Source organism: Drosophila eugracilis, unplaced genomic scaffold (assembly GCF_018153835.1).
Source record: "Drosophila eugracilis isolate 14026-0451.02 unplaced genomic scaffold, ASM1815383v1 contig_1197, whole genome shotgun sequence".
In the NCBI taxonomy this organism is placed as follows: Eukaryota; Metazoa; Arthropoda; class Insecta; order Diptera; family Drosophilidae; genus Drosophila; species Drosophila eugracilis.
In genome coordinates, this window is record NW_024571981.1 from 1,364,382 (window position 1) to 1,382,180 (window position 17,799).

At 40.1% G+C, this 17,799-nt stretch overlaps 4 protein-coding genes across 5 annotated transcripts in view; 2 read left to right on the forward strand and 2 right to left on the reverse strand.

Annotated features, from left to right (window-relative positions):
• LOC108115467 (probable nuclear hormone receptor HR38) overlaps nucleotides 1–9,669 on the forward strand; it is a 31,310-nt gene extending 21,641 nt beyond the window's left edge. The window contains exons 2-5 of one of the 2 annotated variants that reach the window (XM_017226922.2): nucleotides 3,208–3,539; nucleotides 4,292–5,395; nucleotides 5,510–6,590; nucleotides 6,707–9,669. In XM_017226922.2, the coding sequence (XP_017082411.2) occupies nucleotides 3,519–3,539; nucleotides 4,292–5,395; nucleotides 5,510–6,590; nucleotides 6,707–6,963 (2,463 nt within the window). In that variant the 5' untranslated portion in view covers nucleotides 3,208–3,518 and the 3' untranslated portion in view covers nucleotides 6,964–9,669. Of the gene's footprint in view, nucleotides 1–3,207; nucleotides 3,540–3,923; nucleotides 5,396–5,509; nucleotides 6,591–6,706 lie in introns of those variants that run through there. The other variant, XM_041818697.1, reaches the window with a different exon arrangement.
• A 736-nt stretch (nucleotides 9,670–10,405) lies between these two features.
• Nucleotides 10,406–11,568, reverse strand: LOC108115469. Its single transcript, XM_017226923.2, has one exon. It carries the CDS (start codon nucleotides 11,467–11,469, stop codon nucleotides 10,645–10,647), a length of 825 nt encoding a protein of 274 aa, XP_017082412.2. The 5' UTR covers nucleotides 11,470–11,568; the 3' UTR covers nucleotides 10,406–10,644.
• A 512-nt stretch (nucleotides 11,569–12,080) lies between these two features.
• On the forward strand, nucleotides 12,081–14,859 carry LOC108115527 (cerebellar degeneration-related protein 2-like). Its single transcript, XM_017227029.2, has 2 exons — nucleotides 12,081–12,176; nucleotides 12,251–14,859. Exon 2 carries the CDS (start codon nucleotides 12,292–12,294, stop codon nucleotides 14,656–14,658), a length of 2,367 nt encoding a protein of 788 aa, XP_017082518.2. The 5' UTR covers nucleotides 12,081–12,176; nucleotides 12,251–12,291; the 3' UTR covers nucleotides 14,659–14,859.
• Nucleotides 14,860–14,912: 53 nt separating this feature from the next.
• On the reverse strand, nucleotides 14,913–17,556 carry LOC108115528 (serine/threonine-protein kinase TBK1). Its single transcript, XM_017227030.2, is given in 7 exon segments — nucleotides 14,913–15,121; nucleotides 15,123–15,549; nucleotides 15,616–15,740; nucleotides 15,796–15,871; nucleotides 15,930–16,209; nucleotides 16,271–17,297; nucleotides 17,363–17,556. Coding segments are annotated over 7 exon segments (2,163 nt in total). The 5' UTR covers nucleotides 17,447–17,556; the 3' UTR covers nucleotides 14,913–14,977.
• Between the last annotated feature and the right edge of the window lie 243 nt (nucleotides 17,557–17,799).

Sequence of the window (17,799 nt, forward strand, 5' to 3'; positions counted from 1 at the left end):
CGGGAAGAGTGCGCGATAAACATTTAAGATTACCCATTTTAACCATTGTCTGGCTATGGCCCCAAAGCAAATAACATTAAGAAATTTGTAATTTGGGTTGGGTTATGCAGTTTTCCCCGGCTGCATCTTCTCTAACCAAAAAATAAAAAAACTAAACTGGGATTTTCTAATTGTTTTTAGGACTCGCAACGAGGGAGATTTTTCCCTGGCCTGGCTTGTTAACAAATTTATTACAATGCAGAAAAGCGAAAAAAAAAATACCCTGGCCATTGCATAAGTTTGCTAATTTTTTTTTTGGACGTTTCGTTTTTCTTCTTTTTATATAATATCGTTAATACATATTATTTGGCAAGCTCAACTCAGGCTCTGTACTTTGAACTGCGAACTCGCAATGGAGGCACAGGCCCAGGCACTGGCTCAGGCACTGGGGACCTGATCAATGGACCTGGACATGTAGGCATCTGCCGAAATTGACAGGGCAGGGATGGGTTGGTGGTGGAGAGGAGCATCTCTTGTGCAGTGACCCAAAGAAATGGTAATGCGAGTCGGTTCGTCTTCGCCGGTTGGGTCAAAATGGCCCATGCCTGGCCACTCAGTCATTGAGTCAGTGGGTGCCACAGTCCGTCGCCGTGTGAAGATCTGTGAGAAGTATACAAATGGGTCTCGGGTTCGGTTCAGTCTCGAGCCAAAAGGAGTTTACTCATTTTGGGGCAGGTTTTTTCGCTTTTTCTTGGCCTGCAAACTTGGCGGCTTCGATGCTATCGCCTTTGAAATCCACGACAGCGACAAAGCCAGACTCATGGCCTAATAGACATGGAGGAGTCCCCAGTCTATACAGTCTACAGAGTCTCCCCAGTCTACAGTCTCCAGTCTGCAGTTTGGAGTCTTCAGTCTTGGGGACGACCAACAAACTAACTTCCTGCAGTACCTTTTGATGATGATGCTCCGTCTGGGCCTAGACTTTCACTATTAATTGTCGATTTTCATCAATTGTTGTTCATTGTTGTACTAGCCATCTTTGTTGCTTAATGGGTAATGGGGTTGGTATTTAAAGTTGTGCAAAAAAAAAAAGAAGAAAAATAGAGACACAAACCTAAAGAAGAGAAGAAAACCCAATTTCTGTTTCATATCGAAATTGGATCTATTACTCAATGAGCCGGCCGAGTGAGAGACAATTTGATTGATTTATGCAATACCCAGCGACTCGACGGACCTTTTCTCCATTGTCAGTTAATTGCTCAATGCAAAATAGAAGATCCACTTATATCATGGGCAATTTGTGGGTCCTACAACAGCCTTGTGGGACTTCCAGATTATTTGCATTTTTTAGAGCTTTTTTTTGCAGAGAAAAGTTGCTCATAAAAATAGTTTTGTTTTCTTATTTCTATTTGCAATTTTATGCTAAAAATTACAATGTCTGTAAATTTGTCGCTGACAAAGTATGCCCCAAAAAGAGAGAGCCAACCGAACAGCATAAACGATCCTCAGCTTGGGTTCTTTTCTTGTTTTAGCCAAATTCAGCAATTAACAATCTAAAAGGCAAGTTATGCGTTTGGAATGCATTTAGATTTTTTGATTATTTTTTACATTCTTGTTTTCGATTGGTAAGAAAACTGGAAATTCTTGTAGAATCGTAAAAATTGTTTCTAAATTGCAGATGTTCTTTCAGCTGCTGATGCTTCAGAGATTTATTGGTTCTTTACGATACTGCATTTAATTCTATTAACCGACCGTTTATATTGATTTAGTTTTTTATACATTTATTTTTTTAATTTATTTCCCACAATCTTAAAACATAATTTTGTGCAATATTTCAATTCACCTATCATGAATATTTATAAATTGTATATATTTATGTATGTCTTTATCTATCCATCTTTTTTCCATTATTTTTTTATGACTGCCCTCTTTGAACTGTGTCCACGTTTTTTGTTTTGTTTTTCCCATTTTTTTTTTTTTGTTTTTTTGTTTTTGGTTTTGTCTTAGACAACTGACACGACAGCCGCAGCAACATTTATTAATTTGTCAAATTCAAGCCAAGACAACACACGTTAGGAAATATTACAACAACCAAAAAATCTGGTGGGCTATGATTATTATTTTCGTGTTGCCGGTTTATAACTAATTCTCGCAGATAAAAAGTGTCAAAAGAGTCAGGCGGCCAGAAGCCAGCAAGAGTTGAGGAAAAATCTTTGGAAAAAGATTAAATGAAAAAAATATATAAAGACAAAAGCATCGGTTGATTACCGGTATATGAGCATGTGTGAATAATAGGTTCGTTGAGGTTTTGTCTGATATTTATGGCTTATGGTTTAATTAATGGTTAAATGACTTTGTTGACAGTTTATGAGTTTGCTAAAATTATGGGTTAAATAAGGTGGCATTTTATATATTTATATTTTATATTTAAGAAAAGGATTATAGATATCTAAATGCCAGAATTGCTATTTGTAGGCTCGCCCAAATTTTATTAAATTTATTTAAAACATTTTTTTGTCAAGAATTCCGAGTCCAATTTCCTGCATAAATTATGCAAATTATGAAAAATGATTTCGGCAAGCTAGCCAAGCGAACTTTAGCTAGCATTTTGCAATGCGAATCAGGCAAAATATTTATTATAATCAAAAGCCGAACACCCGCAACGTGGCCAAGACATGGAAGCGAGCCGTGCCACATCGGACAACACAATTTATTACATTTTATGTGCCGCATTAACCAAACGATGGAGATGTGATCCTCGTTTAGTTTTGTTTCTCTTAGCTTTTTCCAACGATTTTTTTGGTGGCTACATCTTTGTTGCAACGTGAGCTTGCCTCTTGGCCAACCCCGCGACACAATGAGGAGGTGTCTCGGCATCTATTGGGATAAACAAAATATATCCATATACATTTATATATTTATTTATTATGTGGACAGCTGAGCCTGGGACTGAGATTGAGACCGAGAGACTGAGAGACTGAGCATTTCTAATTAAGACATTCGATACGGTGGCTTGCGTGTGGAACGCGAGACAATTGGGCAACGTACAGCGGCAGCATTAGCACGGCAGCAATATGAATCTGCCCATATCATCGCAGATTTGGCATTTCACCAGCCATTTAGCATTAAGCTCACCCCAGAGACTCCACTCCGTGTGGCATTCATGCTCGCTTGACTTTGACTATTCTAAATTTGCTAAAAGACCTTTTCCTTCAATTATCCTTACAGGTGCAGCAGCAGCAACAACACCAGCATTAGCAACATCATCCATTGAGCAGAGAAAAATAAAACCACTCGTTGCGGGGAAATTGAAAGTCGAGAAAACTGACAGCAACAGCGACAGCCAAGTAGCAGCACCACCAACAGTAGCTGCCAGCACCCCGGCAACATCTGCGACAGCAACGACAATTGCTGTTACAGCAGCAACCTCAGCAGGAACAGGAGGAGTCGCTACAGCAACATTAACGACAGCGGCGACAGCAGCAATCCACACAACAAAAATCAGCCAACTGAGGCTTAATAACCAAGCGACAACAAGCATGTTACTTTTGCAACCTAATGTAAGTTTGAGGATCAAGAAAATATAACCATTATTTTCATTTTGAAAAGAAAAAGTTCATAAAATAGATGTAGTACATGAAGGAGTTTAGGAATCAAAGCCTTGATTGAAAGTCAAAAATGTAAAGTAAATTATTCAAGGAATGGAACGTGTTCTTAAGATCAACTATGAAGATCAAAAGATCAGGTCAAGTATCTTCATAAAACTAGGTAAAGATCATATTTAGCAATCTTATTAATATAACTTCATAAATAATAAAAAGTTATTGACAGTTCTAAAAGCCTTTCGAATATATTTTAAAAATTTCGAAACCAATCCCCCGCTGAGATATAATTTCCAAAATATAAACACACCAACCAAAACCTCTGCAAAATCTATGCAAATTTGGCAAGCCCAAAAATGAATGGCCATGCTAATTGCCAGCTGCTAGGAGGTGACTCCTCAAGAGTCAAGTTGCGGCGAGGTGAGGAGATCAATTACAGCGGCAGCAACAACAATTAGATAGCTATTGTTAGGTGCGAAAATGTTTTGGGAAAACATTTTGGCATAAGCATAACCAATTAGGAAATCATCATTGAGGAGTTTTCCGTTACTTAGGGGTTGCTTTGCCAGGCGAAGAACCAATGGCATTGGCTTTGGGAAATGCGCATGACGCATTTAGGAAAAGCTAGACTCCACCCTTAGGACTAGGATATCTAGATGGTAACGGCAAGCTCACTAACTCATTCATCGGGCGACTGTCTTTCGTTGCAGAGCTCCTTTAGTTCATTGTCGCCCTTCGATAATTTCTCCACGCAAACCGCTTCGACGACCAACACAACGTCGGCATCGGCAGCTGGACACCACCAACACCACCTCCTCCATCAACAACATCACAACCAACAACAGCAGCAGCAGCAGCAACAACAACAGCAACATCTGCAACAGCAACACCTTGTTAGCCCGCAGCAACACCTGCTTAAGTCGGAATCGCTGCTCTCCCATGAGGAGGATCAATTGATCAGCAACCTGACCGACTCGTCTGTGGTTTCCCACAGCGAACTCTTCTCGGATCTCTTCTTTCCCTCGGACTCGAACAACTCCCTGCTCTCCCCAACAACCAGTGGCTACCCAGACAATCCCGCCGAGGACCTGACCAGCTCCATTGAGAACCTCACCAAGTTAACTTGCTTGAGAGACAAGCGATTATCCTCGATCCCAGAGCAGCAACTGAGTTCCGAACAGGAGCAGCAACTCTGTCTGCTGAGTCTGCGATCCAGCAGCGACCCAGCTATTGCATTGCATGCCCAGCAGCAACAGCAACAGCAGCAGCAGCAACAACAGCAGCAGCAACACCAGCAGCAGCACCAACAGCATCAACTCCAGCTGATCTCGCCCATTGGAGGGCCATTGTCCTGTGGCAGCAGTTTGCCCAGCTTCCAGGAGACCTACTCCGTGAAGTACAACAGCAGTAGTGGGAGCAGCCCCCAGCAGGCATCCTCCTCCTCCACCGCCGCTCCAACGCCCACTGACCAGGTGCTGACCCTCAAGATGGATGAGGACTGCTTCCCGCCGCTCTCTGGCGGCTGGAGTGCCAGTCCACCTGCTCCTTCCCAGCTCCAGCAGTTGCATACCTTGCAATCCCCGGCCCAAATGTCGCATCCCCACAACAACAACGGCAACAACAATGGCGGCAATAACAACAACAACAACAATAGTGGTGGCTACAACTATCATGGTCACTTCAATGCTATCAATGCCAGCGCCAATCTGTCGCCCAGCTCTTCGGCCAGTTCCCTTTATGAATATAATGGCGTCTCCGCCACGGACAACTTCTACGGACAGCAGCAACAGCAGCAGCAGAGCTACCAGCAACATGTAAGTTAAAAACATTTTTTTAAATCTTTAAAACTTTGAAACTATGAAAAATTATTTTACAATGCTTTTTAAGACTAAACTAACCTATATTTATAACTTTTATCAACCCTTCAGAACTACACTTCGCACAATGGCGAGCGCTATTCTTTGCCAACGTTCCCCACGATTTCCGAGTTGGCTGCTGCTACAGCTGCTGTGGAAGCAGCAGCGGCGGCCACCATCTCCTCCCCAACAGTGGGCGGACCACCGCCCGTCCGTCGAGCTTCGCTCCCGGTTCAGAGGACTGTATCGCCCGCTGGATCCTCAGTGCAGAGCCCAAAAATGGCAAAGATTACGTTGGGCCAGAGGCACACACATGCCCATCCTCTGCAGCTCAACTCGGCACCCAACTCAGCGGCCAGTTCGCCGGCGAGTGCAGATCTTCAGGCAGGTCGATTGCTCCAGGCTCCGTCTCAATTGTGTGCTGTTTGTGGCGACACCGCTGCCTGTCAGCACTATGGAGTGCGAACCTGCGAGGGCTGCAAGGGATTCTTCAAGCGGACCGTCCAGAAGGGCTCCAAGTACGTCTGCCTGGCGGACAAGAATTGTCCAGTGGACAAGAGGCGCCGCAATCGCTGTCAATTCTGTCGATTCCAAAAGTGTCTGGTTGTGGGCATGGTCAAGGAAGTGGTGCGCACGGATTCCCTCAAGGGACGACGAGGAAGACTCCCCTCGAAGCCGAAGTCTCCCCAAGAATCGCCACCATCACCGCCCATCTCATTGATTACGGCCTTGGTTCGAAGCCATGTGGATACCACACCGGATCCTTCGTGTCTGGATTATAGCCACTATGAGGAGCCATCGATGAGCGAGGCGGATAAGGTGCAACAGTTCTATCAACTGCTCACCAGTTCCGTGGATGTGATCAAACAGTTTGCCGAGAAGATTCCCGGCTATTTTGATCTCTTGCCGGAGGATCAGGAGCTACTCTTCCAGAGCGCTTCGCTGGAACTGTTCGTCCTGAGGCTGGCTTACCGGGCCAGGAGCGATGATACCAAACTGATCTTTTGCAATGGAACAGTGCTTCATCGCTCCCAGTGCCTGCGATCCTTTGGCGAGTGGTTGAACGACATCATGGAGTTCAGCCATAGCCTGCACAACCTGGAGATCGACATCTCCGCCTTCGCCTGCCTCTGTGCCCTCACTTTGATCACAGGTGGGTAACTTCTATTAAATGAAGATTTTCAATCAATATACTTCTCCTTCCTCATCTGTATTACATAAATATTTCCAAATCTAACCGTCCTTTCTTTTGACTTTTGTAATGTTCAGAACGCCATGGCCTGCGGGAGCCCAAGAAAGTGGAGCAGTTGCAGATGAAGATCATCGGCAGTCTGCGAGATCATGTCACCTACAATGCTGAGGCCCAGAAGAAACAGCACTACTTCAGTCGCCTGTTGGGCAAGTTGCCTGAATTGCGATCCCTTAGCGTTCAGGGATTGCAAAGGATCTTCTATCTTAAACTGGAGGATCTGGTGCCGGCGCCAGCTCTCATCGAGAACATGTTCGTCACGACATTGCCCTTCTAAAGGCGATCAAGCGTATCATCATCACAACTTTGCTTCCTTAAAACTAGCCCTAAGTTATGCCCCTTAAGATATACATAGGAAGGACCCAACTAGCTTTAGTAGAACCCCTGAAAATAAATAAATCTCACGAAAAAACAAAAAACCGAAATAAAAAGCAGACCCAGGCCATATCTATATAGGGTATAGAAGGTAGATAGATTGTTGGACAACCCCTGGTTCCTTCGATAATTACGGACATGAATATTTGAGAGAGGGTTTCCAGTGTAAAGCCAGCTCCTGCGTGACTCGTCATCACTGGAAATTACAACTTGTTGACGTTAATTGTTAAATTGTTTAATTTTAACTGTCCAAAATCAACCGCTAGACACGCAATGGCAACACTTTCTAACCCCGAACTCCAAGCTTGCTCAACATTCGGCGTTAATGGACAGACGGACTTTACGGACTTTACAGAACGCTCTCTTGCCTTTTTGCTAACTTCTAGTCAATTGTTTTAGGCAAAACAAATAAATAAATAAATAAAAGCATGCAGCAGCAGTAGTGTTATATAATTTATACCCTAGACTAGACTCTTCTGGAGAATAACCCAAAATAAGTTCCACAAATTGAGATAGAATATTATTAATCAATAACTAATTTCTTTAAATTTCCTTTAAAATTTCTAAAAACTATTGCCAATTTGTGGAAATCCACTATCATATCATAAGCAAAGCCATGCTTGCCCTTAGCTAATATATAGACCAGCATAAAGTTAATAGCCCCAACCAAGTATTTCCGTTAAATTCTAGACTAAGACTCCTGATAGTTATAGGCTAAGACTATTCTGTTCGATTTATCAATGCACCAACTAGTGCACAATGAGAGTTTAAGTACCTTTTTGTGATGATTGTGTCTGACACAGAGAGAGTTGCACACAAACACACAAACTATATGATAAGCTATATGGTATATATATATATATATGATCTAATCTATATAATCTTTAGAGTAAGCCCAAGTATTCGGTAATCCCAAACCCCTGTATATCCATAGTTTGTACGTTCCAAACGAGAGAAAAACTTTATTTAATCTTAAAAAATCACTCCAACTAAGTTCTCAAAGAAACGCTACGGGATCTTAAGATCTGTCTCTCTCTATATGTGTGTGTGCTATCTCGATAGAAAAACCCCTCTATGTGATTTTGTGATAGATTGGCATTGAACTCTATATATATATTTATATATATAATATATATATATGTCTATAATATATATACACGCATAAATATATATTTTTATGTCTAACTTTTGTATGGTTTATTTTATACGTACCACTTTTCTTTGATATCGAAAAACAAAATAAGAAATAAAAAGATCGTTAGATAGCAAATATTTCAAATGTATGTTATGAGGAATTTTCAAAGTACAGCCTTTAGCAACTTTCCAATTAACGTTTGTATTAACGAAAGACATTTTCTATGTGTAAAATTCAAGACTTCTATTAAACTAAATGTAAACTAAAAAGCAAAAACAACAAAAAACACAAAAACCAATGTGAATAACATATCTCTTCAAGCTTTCGAGTGCACGGAACACGTAGAACCGAAATCCAAGTGTTACAAAAAATCTATTTAATATATACATACATATTGGCATGCCTGGGGCGAGGAGGTGTTTAATAAATTCGCATTAACTATACAATTTAGGTAGATCATTATTAAATTATTGTACATGTAGCACATCAAATGTTCGACAACTAGATTTTGTACCATCTTTAAGAAGAACTTAGGCCAAGCTAAACTAAGTATAAACCATGATCTGCAAGCGGCTAAGCTGAAGCTATAAACAAATATATATAATTGGGTTGATTTAGATTAAATGGGACATTTTGGAATAAAAATATTAAATAAAATTCACAAAAACTACAATAGTTAAACACTTAATGTTCAGACCTTCAAAAGTGACCCATTTGATTTGATTTTAGCCACCTCAACCATACATCCTAAGGAAGTTGTTGAAATTTAGAAACCATAGAGCAATATTTCATAAGGGAAAACACACCTTAAATTAAACTACAAACATAGCTAAACTCTAACTAAACCTGAACTTGTAACGGTTAGAAAAGATAATAAAACAGGATTTAACAGGAACAGAATAGGTGACCAAAACAGTTTGAAACGAGACGTTTAGATAGGTTCGGGTTCGAAACCCTCAAAGCGATGCCATTTTTTAGCCGTTACAACATTGGATATCAATCATGCACATGAATATATAAATATTATAATGATATATCTAGCTATAGGAACCTACTTTGTACCTACACAACATGGAAACATCAAACCTACATGCATATTTACACAATACATATAAACATATATATACATATATATATTTTGAATAGATCGAAAACTTTTACAAGTTATGATGTACTTCTTGGCACAAAAGCTATAGCTTCTATAGCTATATAGCTGGATATATGGCCATACCCGGAGCGAGCATATACATATACATATACATATTTTTTGGTTTATTGTTCTTTTGTAATTTTATAAATGCATACATATATACTACGTGAATGTCAAGTGTGGATTCATATTTTTTGAGATACAGTTACAAGAAATGAAACAAAAACCCTAAAACGTGAAATTTTTCGATAAAACGATTTTAAACGAGAACTTTTTAATATTGCTATAAAATTGATATATACACTTAATAAATTATATATATATATATATATATATATTTTACTAAGTAACGTATAGAGTTAAGCTAGAAGCAGCGCATAAAGCTTTATACAACAAATTGAAAATGAAAAAGCAAAAGCAAAAGAAATTGGCACAAATTTAAATTTATATAGCATAACTAGACGTTTTTTCGAAAGATAATGTTATTCGTAATAGATCGCGCGTCTATCGGTGCAACAGATGCTATATCTCCCACTCACCCAACCACACAAAACAGATAACTTAAGCTATATATCCAACCCAATTATGCGCGCCTTCTACTAGCGACGAGCAGAATGAAATGAGAGGTGAAACCTAAAGACGCTATAACATAGATCTATCTGATAGATTGAAATACCGATGCTATATAGCTCGTTGTGTAATTTTACTCTTATTTGATCGTTTCATTTAAAAGTTAAGTATCCAAAACAGTACGCATATGAGTGTTATGATAACAAAAAAATACCTATAACTTGCAATTCAAATAACTCTGCAATACGATACCAAGCAAAGCGCAAATCATTTCATTTCGATTTAAATTTACATTTAAATTAAATAAAGATGTAAGCCCAAAACAAACGTTTTTTCTATATCTGTCTTTTGAGCAAATTAGTTATACGAAAAACCAAACCGTATTTACATAAATGTATACAAAACAAAACGTATATTTTCATTGGTTTGAAATAAATACATAAAACAATTTAGTTTTAGAATGTTATTTTGGATATTTTTGGGAGGTGGTTTTGAAATATTCTTCCTTTTTTAATGTTAAAGCTTTATGTCAATTAGAATGTTCCTTTCTTTTGTGTCTTTGTAAATATATTTTCTTATTTAAAGGATTTTAAGGTTAGTTTTCTATCTAGGTTGACTTAAACCAAATGCGTTTGGTTCCCTTACTTTATCTTATATATATATTTATATATTTCAATTGGCAGTCTTATACAAAATTATATTCTAATTAAGTTCCATAATGCGTAGCTTTAAATGTAGACAGGCAAATATGATATAATGTCGTTGCGACAAACAGGACAGCGACTCTCTAGACGAAGTCGAAACTGCTGCGAGCACTCCTTGCAGAGGCAGAGATGCCGGCAGGGCATGATCACAATGTTCCTGTTGCGTTCCATGCAGACCACACATCCTCCGCGATTGGGCGATTCAGCGTTTTCCTGATCGTTTCTTATATTCTTCCTAAAACGCGTCAACTGCTGATCAGTCCAGAGGTAAACGCTTTGCGTCTTCATTGAAATTTCGAGACGGGCACGTTGGAGTAGGTAGATGAGCAGCAGGTACACGTAGCGGCGAAACATATATAAAATAAGTAACAGGGATAATCCAATCGAGAGACGGAACAAGCTGTTTAGTAGACTTAGGCCACGGGCCACAATGGAGTGAATCACAAAGTCTACGAGGCTGTCCACGATGAATATTATGAGCCTTGGCAGCAGCAATATAACCCATAGAATAAAATCGCCCAATTCGATGAGCAAATTGCAGAAGAAACGTCCTATGCTATGGCCAACATCCCAGGCACTCTTTAGGCCACCTCTGGTTCCGCCGTACAAGTAATCCGTCACTTCCAACGTGATAAGACGCAAGTCGCCGAGCCGCTTATTTATATCGCTGAACGTACATTTTACCAAATTCCACACCAAAGAGCTGCCCTCCACCAAGCAATAGCCGACAAAGTAGCTACCCCACAGGAAATAGTATACGCCGTTGACCACTGCATCGATCACGCTGGCTACCGGCCGGAGCAGGAACTGGTCCACAAGCTCCGCTACCACCACTAAAGCGTACAGCATGGTGGGGGATTCATCCTTACGAGAAATCAAAATAAACGACGAAAAACAAAATCAAAACAAGAATGCCGGGGTATTAGTGTGACCAGGCTGGATTTGTCTATTAATACCTACTTGTGACAAGTTAACATCACAAGGTCTTGTAACTTTTAAATTTAAAACATAAATTATTTAATATGTAAATAGAACTTTTATTTATGTTACGTATTTCGTTTAGAGTTTGTATAAAGTTTCATAATGAAACTATGAGAAATACATTAAATTGTCAAATTACACAAAAACAATACATAAACATATATCATAAAATACTTTAGCCAGAATAGATCTGTAAAGAGAAAACTAGACAAAAAAAGTTTTTAAAAATTAGTTTTATTATATGTAAGTTACGTAATATGTTAGTTACCTAACTTGTAACCTGATACATAAAAAAATTAAGTCAAAGCCCAAAATTATTTAGGAGTCCCCCTAATAGAATTAATCCTATTTGTAAATTAGTTCCGGGTATCTAAAGAATCTTTTTTTTTTCAATTTTGTTTATGCAGTCGATTGAGTTAATTAAAACCACAATTAATTATTAAAAATGCAGTTGCACCAAACACGTAGGGCTTTTTTTTGCAGTCGGCGCAATACCATACTTTTTGTTTTTGGGGATGAAACAGTAAAAAAGTTACTGTTGTAGCTGTTTTTCCACCGTTGAGGACAATTGACAAGTAATTCTTAGTTCTTCTCAAAAGCTCAATTGCAAAATCAACTAAAATCGATTAAATCTTGATTTTTTCTTTAGATTTTTCATTAAGCCGAAGCTTGAAAAGGTCCAAGTCCAAGATGGAGGAATCCAATAGAAGTATGGCTGGTTGTGAAAACGTATCACAATTCATGTTGGATGACCTACAATTAGCTGCCGAACTTGGAAAAACCCTTTTAGAACGCAATAAGGAACTGGAAACGTTTATTAAGGAGTACAAAATTAAGGGGGATGAACAGGAACTTGAGATTTTGCACCTTCGTAAGCATATTAATGCCATGACCGAGGTGAATGATTCACGGCTTAAGGTTTACGAGCAATTGGAAGTCGGTATTCAGGACCTCGAACGTGCCAATCAGCGGCTTAATTTGGAGAAAAATCGGGATAAGAAGCAAATTAAGTCGCTGACCACCAATACGGAAGTTTTAGAAGCCCGCTGTGAGGAACTGAATCAACTTTTAAGCGATGCCCGGCAGTCTTTGAGCACCGAACGGCGAAAGGTCGATCAATATCAGCAGGAACGTTATCGTATGCAACATTCGGCCGAGGGTTCTATTTCCAGTCACAGCATTCAGTCGTTATGTAAGGATCAAAATCTGGAAATTTCAAAACTGGATGCAATGGCAATAGCAAACTCAACGGGCCTGGATGAAATCTCTTTTAGTAATGCCACCATGTGTGAGAAGACTGTCGCTAAAGGTGAAGACAATGAGGAATTGGTAAAGCTACTCAGCGAAATGGAGATTTTAAAACGTGATTTCTTGGGAGAACAGCAACGTTGCACTGAGCTGGAGGAGCAGTTAGTGACCATAATCCAAGATAACCAGAGTCTCCAAGGTCGCCTACTCGAAAATAGTGCTAATGAGGGAACCATGTCAATGCATGAGGAGTTTAGCCTTCTGGATGACGTAAGACAAGGTCAAATGTGCAGTCGTTGCCTGAGGGATATTAATGAAAGTAATACCAATTTGGATGATCAATCATCCATTGCTCCAACCGAAGAAATCTACGAAGACGACGACCGAAGCATACTAAGTGAAGCCACCTCGAAATGCGATAACAGTGCTGCGGATTATAAGGAACGTTTTCGAATTCCCGAAGATCTTAATCTTAACGTTAGCGACAAACCAAATCCTTATCGTGACCTAGTCGAAAAGTATGAAGCTTTAGTGGAAGTAAAGCGAACCTCAAATGCGGCCAAAAGCAATTTTACCAGCAATTCTGATGGCAAAACTATAACTGATTTAAGTCAAAGCAAAAAACCAGATACAATTGTTAATAGCTCAAAGGAATCCGACCTTATGTTGGACTCAACACGTAAGCGCACTCCAACCGAATTTTCTGAATCTGAAACTACATCGTCGGGATTCTCGGATGAAACTAGCAACAAATGTACACAAACTGACGAGCGACCTAGCTTCTTCCTTTGCTCAATTAGTAATGGAAACGATTGTAAATTCAGTATTTATGACGATGTCAGTCCAATTGAATCTCATTTCCGCAATCGTCCCGAGTACAGGGAACTTTTCAAGGAGATCTTCGGTGTGCTCAAAAAAGCTGCTGATAATAACGAAGTAGACAAACTACCGACCCTACATGATGACGCACAGGCTATAGAAAAATTACCCTTGATTCCGGCTCAAGTACCCCCAGTAACACCCGAAAGGTCAGAATCTCCAGATTCATTCATTGATGATACCCAGAGCGTCGTGTCCTCAGTTATATCTAATCAGTCCATTGCAATGTCGGAGTGCGTGACCAAATTGGAACGCAAAACGGCCAAGAAGCACATCTTTGAAGTCCGTAATCAGCAAAACCAGTCAGCTCATACGCAATCTACCTTGTTAAATAGCTCTTCTAAGGAAACAACTGTCGGCGAATCGAATACTAAACAGATTAAGGAAAATGGCAAGATACTTACTCCACTTAAACGGGAACCCCTCGAATACTTAACCGTAGGTGTCGGTATCAAAAAGAAGAACCGGCGAAAGCACCGAAACCAAAACTCTCCAGGAGATCGTATCGAAATATTTAACTCCCGGGAATTCACTCCCAGACACAGTCCTCTAGCCATAAATCACCGTGGTGGCCAAGGCAGCTCAAAGATGTGTACGGATACATTGAATTCGGAATTCGGACGCAGCAATCGAAGACGGAATGCCCCATCCTCAAGCAATTGGAACGGTTCGCCAATGGTAATATATAATAAGAATATGAATACTCCTCAGACTTCTCGTGGCCGTGTAATCGAACTAAATGGCGTTGAGTTTTATCATAATACGGTATCTCAAGATTTACATAAACTTAAAAAACTAGATTTATCCTATGCTGAAGTATTGCGCCGAGCGGATGCCGGTGATCATATTCCAACCAAATCACATTCCCAGCGACAACAACACCACGGAGCCAACATACGAAAGAATCATCATCAGTATCGTCAAAAGTAAACTTGTTTAGAGAATGTACATAATTTATATATTATACATTGCATTCTAGCCATAGGGCATTAAATTTTTTAAATTGTATGTGCCATGAAGTCTAGTCCGCTTTTTAATGTATAGACAGTTAAATTACCGTAAAAAATAACCTATTAACGAAAAGTAAATTGTATTTCAGCATGATCAAATAAATTATTAAATTCCCTAAAATTTTATTTATACATTTATGATATCAATAAGAGGCTTTGTTGATGTGTTTCAAATTTCATATAAAAGCATACATTTATTTATAACTTACAACATAAGCAAAAGCAATTAAACACTCGTTCTAACTCTTCTCAAGACCTCCATTTGTAATACCAAGTTTGCTAAGCAAACTTATTATCTCGCTGTTGGTTCTCATGACAGCCATAACTTCCTGTTGTTGCTGTTGCATCACTCTCAACCGATTTCGCTCTTCGATCTTGGCCAAGCTGGTTATTGTTGTTTATTGTCTTTGTGTCCACATCCAGTTTTAGTTCCGACTTGATGTGATACAGCTCATCGCGTATTCCATTCAATTTCCGCTCGCAATCGCGCACATCTTTTTCAAGGATTTGTGTTTTAAGGTAAACGGTCTGGGCCAGCTTGTACCAATCAGCAAGGCACTCGGCGATCTGAGCCACTGTGGGATTTACATTATCCAAAAGCAAGGCCTTAATGCGCTTGCCATTGTGATCGACTTTGATCTTTTCCAAAGCATGGAACTGCTCATCGTTGTAGGTTAGCGTGCGTGTGGCACGATCTCGAAGCAAATGCTGCCAGGAGTCGCGAAGCCTTTCCACAAGGTACTTGGCCTGGGCGCTCGCCCTTGTCCTACAGGGACACTTTTTGCCGTGCATAGACGATGTCCATTGATCACTGTTCGACAAAATTTTAAATTCCATCAATATAAAACTTATTAAATGCATATTTCTGCAAACCTACTTTAGTTCATCCTCTGTGACAAAATGTTTGTGCATTTGTGAGATCACATCGGCGGCTCCATCGAAGTCGCTTTTTACATTTTCCAGGGCAGTCAGCAGGGCCTTTAGCTCCTGATCCCCCTTTGTCTGAAAATTTCATAAGGTACATTGTAAAAACTTTCTTCTTAAGCAAACTACTCACCACTCTGGCCATGCTTTGCACTACATCTGCATAATCAATAACAGTAGAAAGCAAGTTGTCAAAGCTTTCAGTTTTCCTTAAATGAGAATTACAACTTAGATTTATGAAAAATAGGTGCCTTCTCTTTAACTCACTTTAAAAGTAAAGTTATCGTGGTTATTAGCATTTCAATGAAATGCTCCACTCCCTTTTTGATGAGGATATCCATGGACGTAAAGATGTCCACTCGTCTTTTGCACTCGTGACCAACACTACAAGCGGACTTAGCCAAGCTGGCGTCATTTTCAACAGACACATTAGGAGGAAATACTGGGAACTTGGGAAGATCCAATTGCTGGGGCAACTGAACATTGTTATCGTCGTTGCTGTAAAGGAATATTGGTTGCTCTGTTGTGGTGACAGGGAATGCTTTAGCTGAAAATGGATAAGTAATTTTAAAAGCCATACAAAATATTTCAAAGGGTTATTGACTTACCTATGGTTCGTGGAGTGACCTTCTTCTCTAGGTGCTCGTTGTTAAACAGTAGTATCTGTTTCTCCAGCGGCACCTCAGTCTGCAGGAAAATTCGCTCCCGGAAGTTATCAATCTGTTCATCGGGCTCCAGAAATACTTCCACCGAACTGGTGCGATTAGTGAAGAACACATGGATAACACGCTTACGGAGAATGAGCGTTACCTCGTGGAAAAAGCGATCGAAAGACCAGGTTTTTTCCCTATTTTCCTCGAGAAGGCCAGCTAAAAGAGGAGTCACAAGGGTTTTTAATCCCTGAGATAGATGTGCATGCGGTGGCAGGGTGGTGGACCACTCAATGGGTCCATTTTCTGACAGTTGTGTACCAGAAATCACCCCGGATGCCTTCTTGGTGGTAATTTGATGCATGGTTTCTCGATTTTTCCTTCCCCCGAAAGGTCTAAAAGGCAGATTTCCAGTGGCTACGTGATACAGAGTAACCCCAATCGACCACAGATCCACATTAGCGGTGAATGATCGCTGGATGGACTTTCTCAGCACAGCTCGTTCATAGAGATCAGGATGGAGATACTCCTCGGTGCCATATAGAGACGCAAAAGGCTGGTTATCCTCCAGTTCTCGGGCAGCGCCAAAGTCAGTAAGTTTATAGATAGTCTGCCCGTCTTCAGAGATGAACTTCATTATATTTCCGGGCTTGAGATCGCGATGCACCAGTTTGTTATCTCGCAGATGCTTCATTCCTGCACAGAGGTGCTCCAGCACCAGCAAGAATTCGTGTTCTGGCAATCCGTACGAGTTTTCCGGATCGTCAAGAATGTTAAATAGACTGCCACCTGTGCAGAGCTCCATTACGATCACCTTGCCGCGTCCCTCCTGGTCCTCCTCAATAGCCAGTAGTTTCACTATGTTTTCGTGATTGACCTTCTTTAATGCCTCGAATTCCCGCATCTGAACATCTGCCGGCCGCATGTGACTGTAGGGATTAAAGGTTTTCACCGCGACCGATTCGCCGGTGATTTTATTGACCCCCTAAGAGCCAAGGAAAATTCAAAAGGAAAGTGAGTCAGGAAAATGGGAACGCAATCTAATTTTACCTGGAAAACAGAACCGGTGGCTCCCTTTCCGAGGACACTGGTGGTGCACCACACATAGCTCACAGAGCCGCGTAGGAAGGACATTTCAGAGCTTTTTTCCACCTAATTCCTATTTATTTTGATTTATTTCCAAGCGCTTGATATTAACAAACAAAAACACTTGTATGGATGGTCTATCGATAACAGTGAGCTACAAGTGAAATGCTTATGCTGAAACGATGTTTTTTTTTTTTATTAAAAACAAGTTTGTTGACAATTTTTAAAATATCAAATATTCAGAAATCAAACTAAAAAATCTGAAATAATTATATATAAAGAGTAAATTTTATATGTGATTAGGTAAACAAACTCAAATAACTTGTCCACCAGTGTAATCGATAAGAAGTTGTGACCTCGGCGATAACTGTGACTTCTTCAATCCAATAGCTGCTACTTCG

Excerpts from the sequence above, each read along its gene's own strand:
- LOC108115469 (XM_017226923.2), bottom strand. The coding sequence starts at position 11,469 with ATGCTGTACGCTTTAGTGGTGGTAGCGGAGCTTGTGGACCAGTTCCTG.
- LOC108115527 (XM_017227029.2), top strand. The coding sequence starts at position 12,292 with ATGGAGGAATCCAATAGAAGTATGGCTGGTTGTGAAAACGTATCACAA.